Source organism: Microtus pennsylvanicus, chromosome 19 (genome assembly GCF_037038515.1).
Source record: "Microtus pennsylvanicus isolate mMicPen1 chromosome 19, mMicPen1.hap1, whole genome shotgun sequence".
NCBI lineage: Eukaryota > Metazoa > Chordata > Mammalia > Rodentia > Cricetidae > Microtus > Microtus pennsylvanicus.
In genome coordinates, this window is record NC_134597.1 from 35,746,218 (window position 1) to 35,763,431 (window position 17,214).

The following is a 17,214-nucleotide window of genomic DNA, read 5'->3' on the forward strand; positions in this document are numbered from 1 at the left end:
ATAGATAATGCATATATAAGTATATATATTAAACCCTTGCCCAGCACCCACCCACCCACAATCCCCTTCACTTGTACCTCCCACCTCCTTTTTATAAACAAAGGCTCCTTCCTCCAAAGGCAAGAGTCTTGATTGACTGGGCAGGAGCAGCACCAATAACCTACATCTCGTAGGTTGAGGAAAGGCTCAGGGAGTGGCCCTGTCTTTGCTCATGGAGGGGGTAGAGGGAAGAAGCATCTTTTCAGTGGCCACTCAGTCCTTAAATCCTTGAATACTGCAGAGAATGCGTTTCTGGTGGCCCGGCAGTGTGATTCCCATCTGCGTCAGGTCCCTATGGAAGAAGGAAGGGAGGCCTTGAGTCTAGAGGCTCAGACCACAGTCACCTTCTCATGCCCCGGCTGCCTGGCCCCAGACTCCTTACTCAGCTGTCAGCTCCAGCACACACTCCATGGTGTCCAGTCCAGCCGAGCGGAAGTGCAGGATGTAGCGCTTCATGCGAATGGACTCGAGCCACTCAGAGACACTTCGGTAAGGGATCCCATCAGAGCCACTCAGGCTGGGCAGGCGGAGGGTCACCCTGTGGGATTCAAAGTTATGTTTGTCCCCCTGGAGTACAGGAGCTGGTTGGCCTGGGCCATCACACTGCAGCAAGCACCGAATGTGACGCTTGCATACAGCTCATCTAGGCTCTGCACATAAACTGGCTACTGTCTGAGCCTACTTCCTGACCTGTTTCCTGGTATGCTGTGCTCACAGCAGCGGGCAGGCGGCTGACTGACTTGTTCCATGGATAGATCTAGTGAATATGGATGCTATGGGCATCCCTAGGGAAGAGAATTCCCAGTCCTTTAGACATGAATGCATCCTGACTGAGATAAATCAAAAAACAGAAGAAGGGGCCTGCAGCAAGATGCTTTCTTGCCTTTTCCTAAGATGGCCACCTAGGAGTAGCCCTCACTTGCCACATTCACCCCCCGACTGTTATTATTACGCTGTGATAGCCACAATACAATGAGTGTTCCTGTAGGAAAGCCAGCCAGAGCCAAAAACCATTAGCAAAGTAAATCTGCTGGGGGAAAAAATATCCAGCATTCCAGAAAGATTAGCACACACGGTCTCCAGCGTCCGAGGGAGCTGTGCTCCAAAAGATAGTCTCAAAAGCTGGAACATGGAAAACAATCTCTCCCAGAAACAAGGTTATATATGGTGGGTTTGATACAGAGGCCAGTACACCAGGCTGTCTTACCCGATAAAGCCTTGCCTGGCTCCCTGACTCGACCCCCTCCTTCCACTTCATTCTCTACATTCTGGCCATGTTTTTGATAAAATACAATTTTGGGAAACTTGTCAACATTTCTTGTTCTCATAAAGTCCTACCTTCTCAGCAGGGCTGGTCCTCTGTACTGATCTCGGCTGCTTCCCCACTCCCAGGGCTGCTGGCTCTGGTTCTGTACTGTCTGTGATCTGTGTCATTCCTCAGAGATGGACTCAGACTGCCTCCTGTCCCTACCCCATTCTAGCTGCCTAAGCTCTCAGGAGCAGGTGCCAGGCTTCAGCAAAGAGCTTGCACCAGTAGGTCCTCCAAGATTTGTCAGATCTGTAAGTTTTTCCTCCACGTGCAAGAATATATATATGGGGAAAAGAAAGTATCCCAAGTCTCAAATGGCCACAGGAACACCAGAGGTGGGGTCCCAGTCACAATGGAACACAGTGGGAGTGACAAAGAATAGTGACTCTACAGATTCAAGGGGACATAAATGAGGTTGGTAATCTAGAGCTAACTCTTTTTAAATCATGCCGTTGAAAACTCATGATAGACGGGATCCTACCTCTGTGAGCCTGGGCTTTCCCAAGGGGCGTGGACTGGGTGCTGTCTCATATGCCAGATTCTGTCCAGAGCTCCCCAGGGCCCAGCACTCGGTGGATAGGATCAAACACCCATTTTTTTTTTCCAGATTTATGCTCCAAACTCCCATCCTTCTGAACATACTTACCTGGGGTCAAAGTTGGCAATGGTCCTTAGGGAATGGGGGTCAGTAAGCAACTGTTCCAGATGTGCCTGCAGCTGCAGGAAGTGGGGCCGACGGGCCCGGTCATAAGCCCAGCAGTTCTTCATGAGTTCATATAGAGGGGCAGGACAGTCAACAGGAGGGGGCAACCGGTACCCTTCTTCTATGCTTTTCATCACCTGTAGCAGAAGACAGGGAGAGATACCGAGGCAAGAAGCTACATCCACTAGGAAATCACACAAAAATTAGTGAGCTCTAATCTGACCAGGGTAGATGTAGTAATGAGTATAAAATTGGAGTTGGAAAGAAAGAATTACAGGAAAAGACCATGTTAGAGAATTGAGAAGAGTGAGGAGGTGTGTCAGGGATGACACGGGGAACAGTCCAGGCTTACCTCTTGATTGTTCATCTCCCCATAAGGCTTGTCACCAAAGCTCAGCACTTCCCACATTACAATCCCAAAGCTCCACACATCACTGGCTGTGGTAAAGATCCGATGGGCAATAGCTTCTGGGGCTGTCCAACGGATGGGGATCTTTCCTCCCTAAGGAGACATGGCACGGATGAGTACACAACTATGCGGAAAGGGGGTCGGGCCTCGTGCTTGTGCACGCACCATCAGATCGGTTGTACATGTGAGTGTGGATGGGGCTCTAACCTGGGTTTCGTAGGTGCCATCAAAGTCATCCAGGAGGCGGGTTAAGCCAAAATCGGACACCTTGCAGCATAGGTTCTGATTTACCAAGATATTTCTGGCAGCCAGGTCTCTATGAACATAATTGTGGCCACTGAGGTAGTTCATGCCGGATGCTATGCCCAGCAGCATAGCCACTAGCTGGCCAGGAGCTAGCTGATCCTCCCGTTCCTGTAGTAGGGTGAATGTATACGTCAGAGGATGAACAGTTTCCCACAAGGCATGGGGCTCCATGGGGTGACCTCTCCTGAGTGTATACTATGCCTGTCTCACCTTTAGAAAGGCATCCAGGGCTCCATTTTCCATAAACTCTGTGACGATCATGATGGGCTTTCCTGAGACACAGCACATGCATCACACACACCCAGGCCCAGGTTTCCTTCCTTTGACATCCACTCCCCTCCTTTGCTCCCACCCCTCTCCCCCTTCCCACACGTTCTACCCTAGTTCCTGGGGATGACCTGCATACTTTTTGTGACGACACCTTCTAGGCGTAGAATGTGTGGGTGGTTGAACTGGCCCATGATAGTTGCTTCTCGAAGGAAATTCCACCACTGGCCATCTGGGGATGTATCTTTCAAGGTCTTAATAGCCACAGTCTTGCAGTCTTGGCTGGGGAATCTCAGGGCTCCCCGATACACTTCCCCAAACTCTCCTAGGTGGGATGAAAATAAGGTCGTGGCCTGATGACACCTCTAGTCCCTGTCTCTTCTCACTGGCCATCTGAGGAAGGACAGAACTTAGGTTGCCCCTCTGGAGAACCTAACCTACCCACCACTGTCTGCCATGGCTAGCATGCTCGGCTTATGTTAAGTAAGCCCTCACTAAATGCAGAGGGATGAGCCGTGTTTATGAAGGACAAGCTGGTCCAGGGCTAGGGCCCAAGTCACAGGAGGCCTGCCTGTTTCCTGTGAATGAGCTCCCTGGGCACAGTGCTGGCTCAGCCACCTCACTGACAAGAACACTGCCAAGCCTTGTTTTCTGTTGAGATCTATTTCCCCTGGTGACCCAGGGGATTGGGGCAGCCCGAGGACACTGGGCTCCTGATGGGATGGAATGCTCACTTAGGGAGGCTCTGACTCTCTCCTACTTTGGGAACCATCTGAGAACAACCTGCACTTGGCATGGTGACACCGCTAGGGGCAGAGATGATGTGTTTAATGTTCTTTATCAGAAACCCCATAACCACAGAGCAAAGTGCGTAGGAGGCAGAAACTGCTCCGGGGCATAGCAGTTCAAGGAGGATACAGGATCCAGCAGACAAGGACTCATCTGGGACCTCAGGCTTGAAAAAAGAACCTGATGGCAGCCATGTGCTACCACACAGAGGGGACCAGCTGGGATCACAGCAGGACTTACCTTCCCCTATGACCGTGTCCACAATCAGCCAGGTTGGGTCCAGTTCCTGGGCAAAGTCTAAGGCTCCCTGTGCAGGGTCCTCATAGGCCTGGAGGTCCACATAGGGTTTTAACCACAGCTTGTCCTCTAGGGAGGACGAGAGGGCTCAGCCACTGCAGCATATACTTCAGGAATCAGAGCATGGGGGCTAGGAAGAAGGGCAGACAGCTAAGCCCGTTCTCGATACTTCTCTGCTCTCTGAGGTGAGCCTGGCTTTAGCTCAAGTAGACAAAACTTTCAGTGAAGCCTCCATATTCCAGCCTTTTTCTGGTCTATGCTCTATGCTTCTGTATGACTGTTCAGGGCCTACAGTGGTGGCCGGAACTCAGACTCTGGCGTAAATTCTGTCCGGAGTTACCCAATCTTCCTATGACTTGTGTCCCAGCTTCTGACCCCATGCTGTCCGAGTCACTTACACCTCATTCACTCCCAGATGGAGCCTCCCTTCAATGCCAGCTACTCAGAGAGACAGCAGGCCTCTCCCTCTTGCCAGCCACCTAATGAGGTGATAAGCAAGAAGCCCACCTGTCTCAGTGGACTTTAACCCCTTCCTGCCTGGCCTCTGCCCATAGACCTGGCCACCACAGAGCCCAAGGTGGCTGTGCACTGGTACCAAGAGCTAGTAGATAATTGCACTGGAGCTGCTGACAGGTATCACAGCAAAGTTAATTAACCAAAATTAATAAGGTGGCAAAATACAAGAGCCCTAGGGAGAATATACCCCTCCCACATCTCCAGAGTTGACCTGGGCATCTCTCTCTCTCTCTCTCTCCCCCTCTCTCTCTCACACACACACAGAGAAACTTTTGCCTCACCTCGATCAACATTGGTGGCACGTTCACGCTGCCTCTGCTGTCTCTGCCGCTGGCCCCTCCTGTGGAGGTAGGACAAATTTTTCAGAGACCCAGGAAAATCTCAGTGGTCTCTGACTAAATTTGTCACACACATGAGAGCTGGGCATGGGGAACATCTGAGCTGTGGTTTTAGGAACAGGAGGATCATGTGGGGGTACAGGCAGGGCTTCTAACAAGGCAGTGGGACCCCAGAAAAGTGGGTGGGGAGGACAGAGCCAGCACCTTGAACGGAAGACATAGATCCCAATCAGCAGAGCTATTCCAAGCAGCACCCCAAAGATGATGGCCACGATCTCTCCTCCAGTCAGGCTCCTGGAAACTGGGCATATGAATCAGAAGTCTGGGGGCTCATAGTCCTTAGGGGTGATAGAGGTTAAAAGGTAGGGTCCCGAGTGTATACCCGCAGTCAGTTGTCAAGTAGGCATTGGGTCTGTCTCTCTTTACAGAGATTATTGAGGGGACACATGTGTGCATATATACAGAGAAGAGCAAGGGCCATTAAACAATACAAGCCGATGTCCCTCCATGAGATGATAAATGTTTGGGTGTGACAAGAGATAGATAACCTACCTGGTGGGCTCGTCCGAAACTCATGGTCGGGAGAGAAAGGGCCAGGGCCCAGTGGGGTCAGCGTTCGCACTCTCACAATGTATGTGGTATCGGGCTGTAGTTTTGTCAACAAGACCCTGGGTTCCAGAACCATCTGGTGCCACTCTTCGTCCTGTGGGTGGGACTTGCATTAATGAGGCTGTGTTGAGGCAGCCTTGGTAAGATGGGGGAGGGAGAAGGGGGTGCCACAGTAAGGTCCAAGACCTTTGCAGACGTTTATCCTGACCTGGTTCAGCACATGCAGCTCATAGCTCAGATTCCCTCCAGGATTTCGGGGTCGGGACCCTGCCCAAGCCAGCTCCAGCTGCCTTGGTTCTTTCTTCACCAGCCTCAGGGACAGGCCAGAGAGTGACTCTAGACACCCAGAATGACAGGGTTGAGTTTGGAAGGAAAGTAGAAATAATTGAAGTTATGTCTCCGCTGCCTCTGGCCCATCACTCATCCCTGTGGTCTGGGGCTGGCTCCAGGCTCCTCACCTGCATGTCCCATGTTGATGCTGAGGGAGGCGCTGCTGGGGCTGGAACTGTCCAGTCCTGACACTCTGTTTTGCGATTTGATGGTAAATGTGTAGTTGGCATAAGGCTCAAGGCCTTCAACTTGCACAGTAGATTCGGTGAGTCCCGAAGCCCCTGGGGTGAAGCGCACGCCTTTGCCACAGGGTTGGCAGGGACCCCCATCCTGTGCAATGCCTCGACACTGCAAGCAATCCACACTGTATCTGATATCATGGCGTCCCCCTGTATCTCTGGGGGGCTCCCAGCGCAGAGAGAGCTGAGTCCCTGATGCAGAGAAGCTCAGATTTTGGGGAGCCGATGGAGGACCTGTGGGAGAAAAAGAACCATTACATAGACATCCATTTTGTCTCACCTTAGCTGCTGACCCCTGCTTCTGTCTATCATCCCAATCACTGCTGTTCTCCAAAGCCCTCATGACAGATTTAACTTCTACCAAAGAGGAAGTAGTGTAACCACATCTCTGCATTCGAGAGAGAAAGAGAGAACAGAGAGCAGGGAGGAGCCATAATCAGCACTGATTCCGTGGGTTTCCACTACTTGGTAAGCTCTGGGAAGTCCTGGCCCCAAAGAGGGCCCAGTAACTGTGGCCACATTGCCAGGCCCTGGCTGCAAGACTTACGTGTGCATGCTACTTGGGGGCCCTCCCCAGGGGCTCGGTAATGTCCATTCTCACAGGTACAGATGGTAGCCCCCTCAGACACTGCTGTACTATGTTGGGGGCACTTGAGACAATGGAGTGTTTCCATGTCCCTTCGGTAGGAGCCAACAGGGCAGGCTAGAAAGAGAAGCAGAACCATGTTTTCTGTTGTTTTGTTTTTTATATGACAAACCAACCCTATGCACCCTTTACTCCTCTCCCTGAAACTGGAACACCCAAGCGGACATGTCATTCAGGTTAACATCGTGGAAATGAAGCCCTTTTTTGGCACATGGAAGTCCCACCCTGGTGGTCTCTGGGGCTTCCTGCCACCCCATGTCTTACCAGTGCATCCCACGCCACCACTGCTTTCCTCATAGCCAGGCTCGCAGTGGCACTGGCCCACAGGCACCAGCCACTCGCCGTCAGGGCTGCAGTGCATCCGTGGTGTACCGGAGGAGCCCGGGCTAATCTGTGCATGGGAGAGGCAGGTTCCAGCCACTTCTACCAACCCTCCAGGTCCAGGGAGAGTGCCAGGGAAGTGGGCCAAGCCGTGCACAGTCTCTGCACAGCGCTGGTAGAACACTCTTACAGACACCAGGGCCACACAGGAACCTGGGTTGTGGAAAGCTAGGTAGAGGCCACGGTGGGTTAGGCGCCCCAAGGAGCAGCGCTCAACATTCAGCTTCACAGCGCCAGATGCCAGGTCTCTGATGGTGAAGCTCTGGTCTGCAGCCACTGTCGTCACCTAGGGGGAAGAGGAATGATGGCAATCCTGTGTTTCATCCCTTCATAACAAACAATGTGCGGTTTCATATTGGTTGACTACCTCTAATGCACAGATCCACCTATAGTACTTTCAAGCTTGCCAGTGCCTACAGTGTGCTACAAATGGAAATGTCTATATATGATCTCAAATGATGGAACACAACAATAATGCACTCATACTATAGTTTGTATAAAAGTACTTCAAGATACACATATAAGGCATATATAAAACGTAAATGAAATTTATGATTAGAATTGGTGATGTGGGATTGCCCTCTGTATGCTGTGATTACGATTGGTCAGTTAATAAAGAAAACTGGCTTGGCCTGATAGGGTAGAGCTAGGCGGGGAAAACTAAACTGAATGCTGGGAGAAAGGAGGTGGAGTCAAGAAGTCATGGAGCCCCTGCCAGAGACAGACATGCTGAACCTTTGCAGGTAAGACACTACCACGTGGCACTACACAGATTAATAGAAATAGGTTAAATTAATATGTAAAAGCTAGCCAATAAGAAGCTAGAGCTAATGGGCCAAGCAATGATTTAATTGATAAAGTTTCTATGTGATTATTTTAGGAGTCTGGATGGCTAAGAAATGAACAAGTAGCTTCTTACAATAAATTGGGGCTCCAGCATGGTTGACTAAATCTATGTAAAACCTGAAAAAGCTTAAAAAGGAATCCTAGACACAAAAGAACAGAGTTAAGCATGGTTTGGTAGTGGCATTTTCTTGGGTGTTCTCTATTTGCTAGAAGCAAGCGAGAGGCATGGCTCTTTTAAGAGAGGTTTTCCTGGTTCAATGGTAACAGATAAAGTCACACTATTTTGAGATGCCAGCTTTCTGGGCCGTGTTGCCAATGCAACCTCTGGCTCTTTCAGGAGGCCAGCATCTAAATGGGCTCTGTGAGTAGAGTGCTACAAGTTGCTTAATGGCAACTTAGACCCACTGTGTGCCTAAAATGGGACAATGTACATGGCTCTCGGAGGCAGCGAACATGTGTCTGCCATGTTGGACTGGGTGGAGCAAGCAAGCAGTGCCATATTTCCCCTAGCAATGCCACCACTTAAGTTCATTAAAAAGGCTTAGCATTTTAAGAAGCACTTCTGATCAGAAAAGGATACATAATAAAGACAAATCCAGATTTAAAAAAAGACTTCTAAATGGGTCACAGTGTTGGATAAATGTACATACTTGGGAGAGAGAATAAGTACAGAGAGTTGGAAAAGAAGTAAATCATTTAAGATTTTAAAAAGTAAAGAAAAATAAGCCATATAAAAAATGGAAAATTCATAGAGAGTTTAGATTATGTATACTATTGTGTTTTCTTTGAATTTTTTGACTGAGAAGGACCTAAGTACAGAGAGACATTTCATTGTATGGACTGCTAAGCTAAACCAACCTATGTATTTTAATGGTATCTTGATTCTGAAATTTGGGACTAAGGATATGTTGATTTGGAAAAGATGTTTCCACAGAGAATGAGAACCTGTGGAATCCTTCCAGACTGATGTGGTTTGATGTACCAAGACCCCCTGAAAAGTCACCATGAACACCCTTCAGTAAATTACTTTGCCCAATAAACAGCAGGAAGCAGTTTGTAGAGAACTATGCCATATTCCCAAATATTGTTTATAAATGTTTCTTTACATTTAAAGGTGGATATGCTATAGAGATTTGCATTGGTATGGATCTTGGTTTATTGATACAAATTTAAGGTCAATTTTGTTAAACTGTGTATATATATTTCTGCTCTGGATTAAGGTATTGTATTTGTGCAGCTCATTTAAAAATGTAATGTATAATTAAGAAATATAGGTTAATAGATAATCATCTATAATAGTCAAGCTTGTAGTCATGTTTGTTAAATTTTCTAGATGTACAGATATTATTTCAGATGGATAGACATTCTTCAAACCTTTCAAAGACTACAGAATATGGCATTTAAAATGTTTAAGAACTTAGGACTTTTCATGACTGTGAGACACATCTGCTGCTGGCAGCACCAATCTACTTCAAGAGGATGATGGGCACTGAAGAGGCTCTTTATGGAGTTGGTTAGCTATTTGGGTAAGAAACTGCTCTTGCCTGGACTACTTAATGATATGCTATGTGAACTGGACATGTAGGACCACAGAGAAATGACTGCTGAACTTGCCTAAAGGTGAGACAGTCCTTTGGGGTTCTTGCTTCATGAAAGAGTAGAAAGAGTCCCCTAAGCATTCTGCAAGACTCAGAAGAAAGAGACTGACAAACAGTCAATATAGGTGGAACTGTCTTTGAAATTTCTTGCTTCATGGAAAAGTCTGCTGGATAGTATGGGCCTGTAGGCTGAAGATGAATGCCCCAATGGTGCAGAAGAACTCTGGGTGACTGTCCAAGCAGTGAGATGTCCCTGTCAATTCTAGAGTTTTGGAAATTGCTTATAATGCATTTCCTGTTTACTTAGGTAATATTATACTCTTTGGGAGTCTTTGATGGAGTTGAAGAATAGGTAGAAAGTAGATATAAATATTGTAACTGTAATTCTTGCCTGATAACTCTTTTATGTAATTTTATTATGTTAAAGTTAAAACCTTTCTTTTTATTTAAACAGAAAAGGGTTTCCCCTCTGTATGCTGCGAATACGATTGATTGGTTAATTAATAAAGAAAACTGGCTCGGCATGATAGGGCAGTGTAGAGCTAGGTGGGCAAAACTAAACTGAATGCTGGGAGAAAGGAAGTGGAGTCAAGGAGAAGTCATGGAGCCGCCGCCAGAGATAGGCATGCCAAAACTTTGCCAGTCAGCCATTGCCCCATGGCTTCTTACAACAAATTGGGTCTCATCCCTAATGTCTATATAAATATTCCACTTCAGACCCTAAGCATTGTGGATAAGCAATACCCAATTCACATAACCATGATGGAAGTGCTTGATGTGCCAGGGCACAGGGTAACCATTTTGTAGACATGCTGTTTAGCTCATGCAATAATTCTGTGAGACAAGATGTCTTACCATCTTACTTAACAGAAGAAGAAATTAAAGCTATGACAAATTAGTCCTTCTACAATGACACGGAGGAGCTAGGATTGGATCCCATGACACAACGGACCTAGGATTGGATTCCAGGCAGTGGAATGCTACAGACCATAAAATTTTCCACTGCTGGGAGGTGTTCCTGAGCTTGGTGCCAACGAGGTGATCAGTTACAGAGTGTGTCATAACTAATTTATTACCAATAACAAACTTTACAACCTTCGCTCTTTGGAAAGAAATGAGAGCACATCCTACATAAGCTCAGATGGTTTTGCTTTCTAGCATTCTTCCATATTATGAAAGAATGTCATGGTACTAGTGATTGGCAGCCAGAAACTGTCCTGTGTAGTTCCAGCCTACTCTTGGGGGCATGTTACATAAGAACATGATGGGCACTGAGGTAAAATGTCTGAAAACCCCCACAGTATACTTCCCCACTCAACCATAGCATCATGCTATTTCAATGGATGCAAGTAACAAGGCTATTATATGACGAGGTAACCAATGTTCAGAGAAGCTAAATGATGCCCTTAAAGTTAGAGCACAGCCAGTGGTACTAGTTCAGCCTTTCTGGTATGCTGTCCTGCATTCTTTCCCTTATTCTACATCCGCACGCACCCTGTTTCTCCTTGGCTGAGCTGGGTCATGGTGAGGATCGCAGTAAGGATCTACACAAGGGATGGGAAGACATGAAGGAACGGCAGTACCTTTTGGAACAAAGGCCGTCGGAGCTGAATGCCCACATCCTGGTCGCTCTCCATGTAGAGAAGGTTAAAGGTCTCCTTGCATCCCATAGGCCCAGCTCCCCCTGGGAAACTCTTACAGTCCCGCACAGTGAATTGCAGCTCTACATGGACACGTGAAGCTTCCTCGCCTCGGTAGATCCAATTGGAGCGAAGCCAGTGGTTAGTGTCCCCACTTTCCTGGACAGGACAGTCTTGGTACATGTACAGGGGTGTCCCATTCAGCATCTGTTGCACCTCACTCCACTGCAAGAAAAGGATCAGATTCAGTGACCAGAGCTCATGAAGAGGGGGTTAGAGTCAGAGCTCCCAGGTCAAGATGACCTGTCCTGCCTTACTGGACCTCTTAGCCCCAGGAGAGTACCTAAGTGTTTCAGGTCAGATAAGGTAACAAACCCTTTTACATCCTAGCCAGATCTGGTCGGTCCCTTAATTTCATGTGCTTTAAATAAGAAAGTACAGCAGGAATTTTGACTTATTTAATCAGCAGAATTGTCAGGTACCACCAAAGGCAAAGCTAAAGCTCATTCAAAATCCACCTGCCAGTTAGTTCAGAGCCTTATTTTTCAAATAGTTAAAGGTCCCTCTGCCATTGGAGGACAGGGACAAGCATGGAACGGTCTACAATATTCCTTCTAGTTGGAGTCATCACCAACATCTCAACAGCGAGCTGGACTCCCAGGCACCGTATACTCTGTCCCTTGTCTTTTTTTTAACATTGAATTTTTAAGTTTAGTGATCATAATGGCTGGCACCACTCTAGCTCCCCACAGGCCATGGATACAGGCCCGGTATGGAGTAGCCTGCCCAGTATCTGAGGGACTTCCTTAGATATTAGGAGACAGAGTTGTAATATGAAGCCAGGCACTTCAGGTTCAGAATTTATGCTCTTAATCTTCATATTTCTGCTTATGTTAGTAGGTTAGGAATGGACTAACAAAGATGAGGTCTCCCCAGTCCTTCCACTTTTATTTATTTATTTATTTATTTATTTATTTATTTATTTATTTATTATGTATACAATGTTCTGTCTGTGTGTATGTGGGCAGGCCAGAAGAGGGCACCAGACCTCATTACATATGGTTGTGAGCCACCATGTGGTTGCTGGGAATTGAACTCAGGACCTTTGGAAGAGCAGGCAATGCTCTTAACCTCTGAGCCATCTCTCCAGCCCCTCCACTTTTATTCTGAGAGGTAGCCATTCTGAATGGCTTGAGACCAAGCTTTCTAGACCAATTTCAGAACCTCCTGAGAAACTGTCTAAAGGGTTCTGTGTTTTTATGCAAGGGTTATTCTGTAACTTCCTTTACTCTAACAAATGATGCCGTGGAATTACACCTACAGAACACATACAAATCTGTCTATTGTTGCAATATATAAACAGCACCCCTCATATGGGTACACCATAACTGTTCAATCATCCACCTATTGTTGGGTCATTATTTAGTTTCTAAGATTCTTATTTGTTTGTTTTTGTGTTAGGGAAGCAGACTGATGATTGTAAGATTTCTATAGAATTGCTGAATCCACAGATAGATCACGATTTTTATAAGCTGCTACACTGGCCTCCAAAGGCTTTATCAGTTTTACATTTCCACAAACAGGGCAAGAGAGTTCATTTTCTAGAAAGCTCATCAGAATGGATACTGATGTTCTTTTCATCTTTTGCCAATCCTATGGTCAAAGCAACTTAGCCTTTCCAGTCACATTTTTCTTTGAAGGGGGAGGTTGCACGTTTCTCCTTTGTTCATTGGCTATTAGTATTTTTATTAAACTCGGCTATTATTCACTTGGGTGAGCTTTTTAAAAATGCATTATAGATACTAATTATTTGTTGGTATGTGTGTTTCTAATATTCTCAGCCACATCACATTTCTGCTAATGGCACCATTTATGTGAAAACACATTTTCCATTTTTACATGATAACATCATGAGTTTTGGGCTGTGTGTTATGCCTGAGATCATACATTTCTTCTTATCTTTTGGCTTGAAATTTTGGTAGTTTTTTTTTTTTCACATTAAACTTCGGTCTCACCAGAATTTATTTTTGTATCTGCTCAGAGGACATGGAGATGTGTTTTCCCTTTCATTCTGTCATAAAAATTACAGATATTCAGTTGTCAGTACTGAAATCAATACTTTTGGGGATTGGTGCACATCCCAAAATATACTTATTTGGCCATTGACATGATTACTGGGGGGAAAAAAACTATAAATACAGGATTAGCTCATACAAGCCGCCCTTGTAAAAGACATTTACATCTTTGGAGGGGATTTACATTGTAAGCAACCGGTACCAGGAAGAAGGCTGCTCACAGAGACTTTTAAATGGACACAGCAGGGCTCCTTTGTTCATTTCACACTTGGGCCTGTCACTGCCTCCCCACCCCCACTCCTTCCCAAAGCTCAGGACGACACACAAGATTTAACCCTCTGAACTTTCCTGGAACTTCATCCTGTGTGAATGAAGGTAATTAAAACAGCGTTTCTCCAGTTCATTCATCACCGGTTGTCACTTCCACAGGCTCACTTAGAGGGAGGGTAGGACGTATTTCTGTCCCCAGCAATACTTTCCACATTGACTTGGAATGTCATGGTCATCCACATGGAAATATCGGATGGACATGTGGATTTGTGTTTGGACTTTCTGTTCGGTCCTTGGCATCACTCCGGGCTTTAATTCCTGTTGATGCTCTGATTATATGCTGGTGGGACAGATATCGTACTTCATCAGTAACATTCTTTCTCTTAAATATTTCCTCGGCCAGATATAGTTAAGAAAGAAGCATACAGTGCTCACTTTGGCAGGGCATACACTAAAATCGGAACGATACAGAGAAGGTTAGCATGGCGCCTGCGCAAGCAAGAAGGAAGCATACACAGTTCACAAACCATCGCATTGATATTTTGGATGGCACCCTATAATCTGATGGAGAAGAGACTGGGGCCCTAGGAAAGTTCATCCTGAGGTTTTATTCCACTCCAGTGAGTGGGTTCTCATGACATAAAACAAAATGTTTCACTAATTAAGAATTGGTAGGGTGGGGCTATCTTGAAGCACACAATTTTGCATTATGTCAGAGTTCAAAGATCAAGAGGAGTGTCCAAAGGCTATAAAGCTGGGGTGAAAGGGTAGCTGGAGCCTGTACTGTGGGGCGCTGCTGAGGAGCCCAAGGAAAAAGCATAGGGCACAGGCAGGTGGATGGGTGGTCATAGTAATGTGTGACAGATCTGTAGCCAGACTGCAAAGGCTGCAGCTAGAGCCTAGGGAAACAGACGTTCCCAGCTGCAAATGCCTCTTCCAGTTCCAGCAGGGACGGATAGGGGACAGCTATCATCTAAGAACAACACTGAGGATCTTTCATTTGACACACAGTAGCTGCAGATTGTAACTCGGGTGTATTCTGGGAGTCCAGTTCTATGAATGTGATTGGTTTTAGAAAGAGGGGAGTAAACAAGAGCAGGAGGGGAGCAGAACTTCTCGCGCTGGGCCATGGAAGGGGCCCTGCTTCCACTGGGGCTCAATTAGGGAAGAGTTATTTGGGTGGGGCTGGTGGAGCATAAGGAAGGGCCAGTGGGAGCCAGCAGATGGTCCTGCTGCCTTCCTTGTGGGTGATTAGCTCGTTTATGAGACGAGGCACCTATTAGAGTTGGCCTAATCCAGGATTTTCCAAATGGCCCCTCCTGCAGGATACATTATGGTTTAGTCTATTAACTCTAATTATAGGCCACTCTGTGGAAGAGCTCAAAGGGGAGCCTCGAACCTCCAGTCCAAGAGAGAAAGAAAGCGATATCCCTAATCCCAGAAACAGCAGCACATGCCTTAGGTGCTGGAGTAAGGGGAGGAAATCCAGAGCCTACATCCAGGACCAGTAAGTCAGCCTCCAACCAGACAGGTATTGCCATGTGGCTCCGAGACCAGCTCTACTGGGTTGCAGCAAGGGTGTCTCTGGACTTCAGGCCTGAATACATTCTTTATAAAGACACACTAAAAATCCACCTCTGCTCACTTAGGGACACCTAAGGGACTTGGAGCTGGAGGTGTTTTTGGAGCCTGCTTGGGAGGGATGGAGAACAAGCCAAGTGTTCAGAGGCCTTGGAGGAGGGCAGCCTTTAAGTTTGAGGGAGCCAAAGGACCTTTGAAGACTTCGGTGAAAGTTTTGGCTCGCCTCTTCAGGAAAAAAAAGAAAAAATCCATACATCATTTAAACTTTTATGGAGCTCCCTAATGTTCCGAAACCCATCCACATAACTCCAGTGCAACGAACAGGAGCTGAGACAGGGGATGATTTCCAGGTGTCTCTGCCCTCATCCAGCTGACAGCCTTCCTTAACAGAGGCATGCTCTCACTAGGGGATGTGAGCTCACCTCCGCCCCCCTTCCCCCCCATGTTAGGAGGGTGAGGCCGCGGAGTTAGTCCCAGGGGAGTGAAGTTTGACACCCCCTACAAGTGCCATTCAGGAGCCTCTGACTCAGCTTCCCCTCCCCCACCGGAGGAGACACTTCCAGTTTTTCCTGCTCTTTTCTGTTCCTCCACCCACCTCTCCACCCCATTTCCCACCGGCCTTCAGTCTTGAACTTTCCCAGGTCCTTCAGACACTTACCCCATCCTCCGGGGGATCCGGAAGCCAGCCCAACTCTCCTTGGGCCTTGCTCGTGTCCATCAGGGTGACTGAATGGGGAGAAAACGAGAGTGTCACCCAAGAGGGAGGAGGTGCTGCACTACCTACAGTTGGTACTCCGGGCCTCCCCAGCCCGAGGCTGCCACATCTTCTAATAGTGTGAGACCCGGAGGCAGAGGAAGCAAAGGGGGCCAGGAATGAGGAGTGATTATAGAGGATTTCTCAGGGTGTGATGGGGGCAAGGAAGAGTGGGGCAAGGGTTGGGGGCTGGTGATTGAACCAGAGTCAGGACAGCGAGCGTTGGAAGAGCTACAGCAGACACTGCACCAGAGGGGTCCGGGAGGGATGCCACGGGCGGACGTCGCCTTTGTAGTCCTGAGCGGGACCCTGGCAGCGGGCTCCTGGTGGAGTTTTCTTCTGCTGTCAATGGTAGCTGCTCTGGTAGGCGAGGGTATAGGAGATGGGGCTCTAGGCTCAGCTTCGATTTTGGGAACTGACAGGGGCACAGTCAGAGAGGGTTTGCAAAACTTTTAAGTTTAAGGTTGGACCCCTACACCTGGGAGTCCCCGAAGTCCTAATCCTTCCACAGCGTCGGCCTATCTACGATCTGGTTAGGCTGGCAAAAGGAGGCTTTCCACCTCGGACTTGTGAACGCTGCAAACTCAGCAGTGGGCACATGGAGGGTCCCATGATGCTGCAGTAGGAATGCAGCTTCCTGGCTGTGGTCAGGAATTCCCTCTCCACCCACGAAAGAGTGCTGGCCAGCAGAGGGTAGGGGTGACTGATACCATGGGCAGGAGTCTGGGGTTAAAGATCAGGGATTGGCCGAGCCAATCGATCTCCCCGCTACTGGGGCGAAGCCAAGGGAGAAAGAGTGGGGCGCGGAGAGGAGGGCCTCCTCAGGAATGCCGGCTCTTGTAGGCTGTTGCCCGCCAGCCGGGAAAGGGAGAGGGAAAGGGGGGTTCTGTACCTTCCTCGGCGCGCGCCCCCGGGGGCAGCGGGGCGCAGAGCAGCAGCAGCAGCGCGAGCCCCAGGGGCCAGCGCCGCTCCATGGCGCCGGCCGGGACCTGGGACCTCGGCCCCGACGGCTGGGCCAGGTCGCGAGGCACTGGGCTAGCCAAGCGGGCCAAGCGGGGGTGGGGGCGGGGCCAGCACGGGGGCGGGGCCTCGACCTCACCTGGTTCACCTTCTTAAAGGGACAGTAGGGCAGGAAGGAAACTTGTTAGACAGGTAATAAACTTTAAGACCTGGAGGCGTCTTGGTCGGAATGAGACTGAGGGCGCCGCCTAGTGGGAGTTGCTAGGAACTGACTAGACATTCTTAAGTCTAAATATCCTAAACCCACCCAAG

General features: G+C 48.1%; 1 protein-coding gene and 1 pseudogene across 1 annotated transcript; one reads left to right on the forward strand and one right to left on the reverse strand.

Annotated features, from left to right (window-relative positions):
* Window positions 1–67: 67 nt before the first annotated feature.
* On the reverse strand, window positions 68–16,963 carry Epha1 (EPH receptor A1). Its single transcript, XM_075953509.1, has 18 exons — window positions 16,835–16,963; window positions 15,847–15,914; window positions 11,206–11,487; window positions 7,062–7,464; window positions 6,699–6,854; window positions 6,041–6,385; window positions 5,791–5,918; window positions 5,526–5,676; window positions 5,178–5,274; window positions 4,917–4,975; window positions 4,063–4,188; window positions 3,173–3,358; window positions 2,977–3,038; window positions 2,668–2,874; window positions 2,404–2,553; window positions 1,995–2,188; window positions 422–577; window positions 68–331 (listed from the first exon to the last, which is right to left on the reverse strand). The coding sequence occupies exons 1-18, from the start codon at window positions 16,914–16,916 to the stop codon at window positions 253–255; spliced, it is 2,931 nt and encodes a 976-aa protein (XP_075809624.1). The 5' UTR covers window positions 16,917–16,963; the 3' UTR covers window positions 68–252.
* LOC142838540 (U6 spliceosomal RNA) lies at window positions 14,037–14,130 on the forward strand (annotated as a pseudogene).
* Window positions 16,964–17,214: the final 251 nt, after the last annotated feature.

What these genes read in the sequence shown, in the direction of transcription:
- Epha1 (XM_075953509.1), bottom strand. Translation starts at nt 16,916, where the DNA reads ATGGAGCGGCGCTGGCCCCTGGGGCTCGCGCTGCTGCTGCTGCTCTGC. An exon ending in CATCAACATGGGACATGCAG is followed by an intron (nt 5,919 to 6,040) that starts GTGAGGAGCCTG and finishes CTGGGTGTCTAG; the next exon opens with AGTCACTCTCTGGCCTGTCC. An exon ending in GGGAGATGAACAATCAAGAG is followed by an intron (nt 2,189 to 2,403) that starts GTAAGCCTGGAC and finishes CTTCTGCTACAG; the next exon opens with GTGATGAAAAGCATAGAAGA.